Source organism: Cyprinodon variegatus, unplaced genomic scaffold, assembly GCF_000732505.1.
Source record: "Cyprinodon variegatus isolate N-32 unplaced genomic scaffold, C_variegatus-1.0 Scaffold94, whole genome shotgun sequence".
NCBI lineage: Eukaryota > Metazoa > Chordata > Actinopteri > Cyprinodontiformes > Cyprinodontidae > Cyprinodon > Cyprinodon variegatus.
The window spans coordinates 250,345-256,312 of NW_015150547.1; the positions used below are offsets into that span (position 1 = coordinate 250,345).

At 35.9% G+C, this 5,968-nt stretch overlaps 1 protein-coding gene across 3 annotated transcripts in view; it reads left to right on the forward strand.

The window, feature by feature from the left end:
- The first annotated feature begins 4,970 nt into the window (after positions 1-4,970).
- LOC107084171 (cytokine receptor common subunit gamma-like) overlaps positions 4,971-5,968 on the forward strand; it is a 27,295-nt gene continuing 26,297 nt past the window's right edge. For all 3 annotated transcript variants that reach the window (XM_015373881.1, XM_015373880.1, XM_015373882.1), the window contains exon 1: positions 4,971-5,053. In XM_015373881.1, coding sequence (XP_015229367.1) covers positions 4,990-5,053 — 64 coding nt within the window. In that variant the 5' untranslated portion in view covers positions 4,971-4,989. The remainder of the gene's footprint in view (positions 5,054-5,968) is intronic.

A 5,968-nucleotide genomic window follows, 5' to 3' on the forward strand; every position in this document is an offset into this window, starting at 1 on the left:
ACTTTAAATTTGACTATCATCTGCATAGCAATGCAAAAAAAAAAAATCCCATGTTTTCCAAGTATGGATCCGAGCGGGACCTAATAAAGAGAGAACAGGATAGGACCTAGGATGGAGCCCTGGGGAACCCCACATGAGAGAGGAGCAGAGGAGGAATTTTTAGAATTGTACTGAATTATGCATGATAAAAGACACTCTGGGGTTTTTTTTTCTTCTATGAACATCCTGTTAATAACAGTCCATTAACTTGGTAAGTTTACAGTAAATTATAATCTTTCAATCTAAAACATATAAAAGCACTGAATGTTGGAAAACTGTAAATCATATACTAGTCTTATGTTTACATTTTATCACTGCTTCACTTAAGAGCTGCACTGAATGGAATTTCATTTTGTTGACACTCTGTTTGTATAAAATGACAATAAAGTCTTTCTAAGTCTATCTCTAAGTCATAAGCAGTTTATGAGCAGGTATAGAAAGAAGCAAAAATGTATTGATCCTAAAACAATTTTAACAAATTCTGCACATTAATGGAAAGTATTCAACAGTTAGACACATTGTCAACAGCAAAATATACAACAAATCATTATCAATTCTATCATCACCAAAATTATTCCTTATTTAAATTTCTACCTAAAAATCATTGTTCTCTTAAAGCAGTTCTAACATGTGGTTTATAAACATACTTATTCCCCTTAAATTATTTTTAGTTTCTCATGGATTAAACAAATATAAAACTTGATGAATTATGTTTAATTTGATGCAGGGACTTAGCTGTAAACAAGTCATAGGTATTCTAAAATTTCAATTGAAGAAATAATTGATTATTATATGAATCCTATGCTGCATATTTAAGCCATCATATAGCCTCATTTTGTAATAAAAAACTGACTTAATACTAGTTTTATATGTATTACCCTAAATCAAGTAATTTGAGTTAAAAATGTATTGCAAACCATATAACATGTAACCAATGCATGCAAAGATATATTCAAAATGATTATGTAATCTCAATGTATCATGTGTTAAAGTCATGTTTCACAAAGTGGAACAACTAAATAACTGAACTAAAATGAGTAAATGAAACGGAGTATCTTTTGGAGAGGTCAGTTTCAACAAACCTCCTGTATGGAAAAGTTAATCACATCTCATGCTAAAGGTGTAGTTTTGACATTTTAAAGCAGGGGGTTTCAAACCTAAGTTGTTGAGCAGTAATGCCTTGTAACATTTAGATCTGTCTCTAGAGTTTCAAACCTGAATTACATAGCTAGATTTCTACCTTTGTTAGGAATCCAGTTTGTGCAGTCTGTTTGTGTCTCCGTTTTCCACCACCAGGAGGTGCCCTGTCCTTGCTGTCGTTGGATCATTATCTGGAGGAGTATTTGAGCAGTGGACTGTCACTACCTCGGCGCCAGAGTGCTTTGCCAGTTTTGGGTACTTTAGCCAAGCTGAGTTTAGTTGAGTCAAACCTAGCTTTGTTTCTCTGAGTCTAACGAGTTTTTGTCTTTACACAGGAAGTAACACAGGAAGCTTTGCTGTGTTACTGGATTCCTCCACCTTCTCTCCCCTGGAAGGAAAAAAACGGAGTTTCACTGAGCAGGGGTAAACCTCTGAGTGACAGTCCTCTCCATTACTCCTCTGGGTCCAATGCTTGTCAAACCTGTCCGCCCTCCAATGTTTGCACCCTTCTCTGGATTTACCACACAGTCTGGATTCAAGGACTAACAAGGCCCCCCTCAATGTAAGTTCTCTATGTTGCAAAATCTCAGAGCTTCCAAGAATCCCACGGAACCTGAACTAACCACTGAACTTCCCTTCTCACTTCCAGTTACGGGTGATCAGCTCTCTGAGTACCAGATCCTACTCCCTTACTCCTTGAATAAACCTGTTAAACTTGTTCTCTGAGTGGTTATCTCTGCATGTGGGTCAGATTCGTAAACTGATCCTAGCAACCTTATGTAATATTTAGGCTCTATGAATCTTAGATAATTGACCTTATTGGTTGAGTCAGGTTTGTTAAAACAGATTCATCAGAAAATTGCAGAAACTCTGCACCATGAAAAATCCCCTCCATTTTTTGTTTCATATTTTAATCAAGTGCTTAAATGACGTGTGCCAGTTCCATATACTGGGCCCTACAGTGTGAACCCTGTACGTTCCACCATCAAGGGTTTGCATTAAGTGGCATTTCATCTCCCTTCAATTGGAGGACTTGAGCATGATGAGCATAAATGTTCTGATTGAGGACGGTTATACGGAAACTTCGAGATTAGATTTCATGCTGAACTTTAAATAGACTGCAGCAAATTATTTTTTTTTGTCTAACAGGTGTTCAAAAGGAGCGCTACCGCAGGTCATTCTGAGACTTCGACTTAGACAACTTTTATTGTCATTTTGTATACACAGAGTTTTTACAAAACTGAATTTCGTTTTGTACAGCTTTCAAGATATTTCCATTTCTTAATGTGCAGCAGTGATCAAATGGAAACAGTGTGGGAGGACAAAAAAAGGTGCAAAAAAGCACATTGATATGGAAGTTTAGAGCATTAAAAAATGTATGGTTCATAATGCAGTGTTTTGGTTTGGTGTTGTCAGTGTGATGCAGAGTTTGTAACATGATTTAGAGTTTTCTCAACAGTTCAGCTGCCTGATGGCAGTGGGGAAGAAGCTCTTCAAAGCCTCTTCCCAGAGGGCAGCAGGGACAATGGAGACACGCAGCGCTGGGATGAAATGTCTTTTATGGAGGGAAGAGGAGCCTTGATGATCATCTCTGCTGTTCTCACTACTTTTCTCATGTTATTCCAGTCTGAGGCGCTGCAGCCTCCGAACCAAACAGTGAGACAGCTTGTCAGAACGCTCTCTATGGTGCTTCTGGAGAAGGTCGACAGGATGGGTTCCGACAGGTGGGCTCTCCTCATCCTCCCCAGGAGGAACATACGCTTTTGTGCCCTTTTGACCAGTGAGGTGGTGTTTACATTCCAGGTGAGGGTGTGTGTGATGTGCACCCCCAGAAATTTAGTGCTGCTGACCACCTCTACAGCTGAGCTGTTGATGAGCAGTGGAGCGTTGTTAGGCCGGTTCTTTCTGAAGTCCAAGATAATCTCCTTCGTCTTCTCCACATTCAGGATCAGGCTGTTATCTTTGCATCAGTCCACCAGCTGCTCCACCTCCTCTCTGTAGTTCTGGTCGTTGTCGTCTCTGATGAGAAGACCGCTACGGCGGTGGGCCTCATCCCTGCTGCCAATCCTGCTGCTGTCAGACTTTAGATTATATTAGGTTAAATTAGATGGGCTTTATTGATCTCACAGTGGAGAAATTCACTCGTCACATATTGGCATAGTAGTTAAAGAAGGTGCAAACAAGGAGAAAAAAGGTGCATTAAGAAGAATAAACAATATATATATTTATATATACAGTATATCAAGATAAATAAGGATTAAGGTGCAAGTGTACATGTATTGCACACAGTGAAGAACAAAATAAAATAAAAATAAGAAATAAAAAATAAAAAGATTAAAAAAAATACAAGGTAGTAGCACAGAGGTTTGAGGTGACATATGTACAATCCAGATGGCTTATATACAGGTGGATTTACTTTAACATTAAAGTGTAGTAGGTAAGGTACAATGGTGAGGTAGTGGTATGACTATTATAATATAGTATATTGTATAATAATACAATATATATAGTATATATATTGTATATTTACAATATGGCACTATAACTAGGATAACTTGTGCAATAACTAATGTGCAATCACTATATATTTAAATACCTATTTATATTAATACCTCTTTAATACCATGTGCACTAATCCTGTTAAAGAAGAGACTTGATGTCTATTGGTTGTGCTGTTCTTTTTACATCTCTTTGCAGGTGATGAAGCAGACTGAAAATGTTTTATCATTATCTCCCTTTTATCTCCTGTTTCTTTCATCTTTTCTCCTTTTTTTCTGTTTTTCCTGTTCTGTTCTACTTACATTGCAGTGTCCATATAATCCGTAAAACTCCTTGCATAATTATAACGGTAATAAAGCAATTTATATGCATGAATCAAGCGGAACACTAAGGTGACAGCCCTACTGCTCCACTTGTGAAAGTAAAATCTGTTGGGCTCTTTTTGGCATCAAGACAATTATTCTTATTGCCAGACAGGACACTGTTAAAAAAAAAAATGAGAGACTTGAGTTGTTATATATATGTTTTTTTTAATATATGTATATATATGCATTGCCCCACAATGGACTGGCGACCTGTCCATACATAGACAGCCTGAGATAGACACCAGCACCTTTGCGACCCTACTTGGGATAAGTGTGACAGAACACAGATGGATGTGTGTGCGGAAGCACTGTATATACCCCATATACCTTTTCCTACTTTTTGCCCTTTCTTTTGACTATTGAACCGATATGACTAGTGAATCTTTCCACTGCGAGATCAATAGTCTATCTTATCTGATCTTATCTGTTTTTATAAGCCTTTTAAAAGTGGAGTTTCTTGTGTGCCTCAAAGAAGGAACTCATGTTTCATACATGTTCGACTGTGGATATGTTCCCTTTTGAAATACTTTTAGTTTTACATTAGATTTTAGTGGATTAATGCTTTCCAGAGAGTTTTACTTTTGTCTCATTATTCTAAAGATTATTTCTATAAAAAGCTTTCAGGATCATCAAGATGTTTTTCAATAGGCGACACACTTTAGTTGTGTCTACATTTTGATGTAGATGTTTAATATGTGGCAGCACACTTAGCAGGAGGTTAGGGAACAATGCTGAGGACAGATGTTTACTAGATAAGATAAACTAATCAGTAATAGTTGTTAATCAAAAGGTGGAACTATGGTTGCTGTTATGTAGAACTTGTCTATCAGGGACCATAAATAACACACAGCAGGCATGCATGCCATGAAACAGAAAACCACATGGTTTACTTTGTAAAAAAAAAACGGAAGTAGACACTAAAGTCATTACGTCTCAGTTTCTCACGATGTCGACTAGCCTGTTTCTGTTTCTCACTCTTGTTGGGCAAATAATGGCTAAAAAACCTCCTGGTAAGAGCTTTGAAATACTTATTTTACCTTTTATTTATACTCATATGGTTGTTTTATTAACATAACTTTGATAATCTACTTTGGGTATGCCTGAACTATAAAGTTACCACATTTCCTGAAAAACTTCTGGTAGATCAAATCAAAATGTGTGTTATTATTTATTATTATTAATCCAATTTTTACTATTACTTAACGAACAAAGCACATGCATATAAACTTTTTTCAGAGATTTTTAAATTTTATAATTTAAACAAAACGGCAAACATCCCTAAAACTGAAGGCAATGTCTGGTAGGAACTGTGGTAATAAAGCAATCTTTTGAAAATAATTCAAAGTATTTATATTTTAACTACTTATCTAAAGATAAATAAAATTATTCAGTAAAAGGTAGAAAAACCCCTTTGACATAATTTCCATGTCAAGTCCAGGTGCGATTGTACTAGTTCATGTTTGGACAGCAGTAAAATGCCATCTAAATGTCAAATGATTGAAAGCTGTATCTCTTTATCTCCTTACTCTTCCATTAGCTTATTTTCTAAATCTATATGCAAAAATGCTTAAAAAAGACACTATACAGTAACAGTAAAATAACAGTATGATATATTGAGAGAGCAATGGACACTTATGAAATTATTTCACTTGGAAAAAAAATACAACTGTAAAGCTTTAACATTTTTAATCTATTTTTTATTTTAACTTACATCTTTTGCACTTTATAGCAGAACACTTTAAAACACTATGCTATACTATATTGGTGGCCTTTATGCATTCAGTCATCCCTTTAAAAACTTTCTAAAACCACCTATGATTGCCATGATGCTTAAATACCCAAACCTTGATTATATAGTGTACCAATTCATACTAAAATTTGCCTGCTGATGTTTTTGATACTTAAAATTATTATCAAGTATCGCA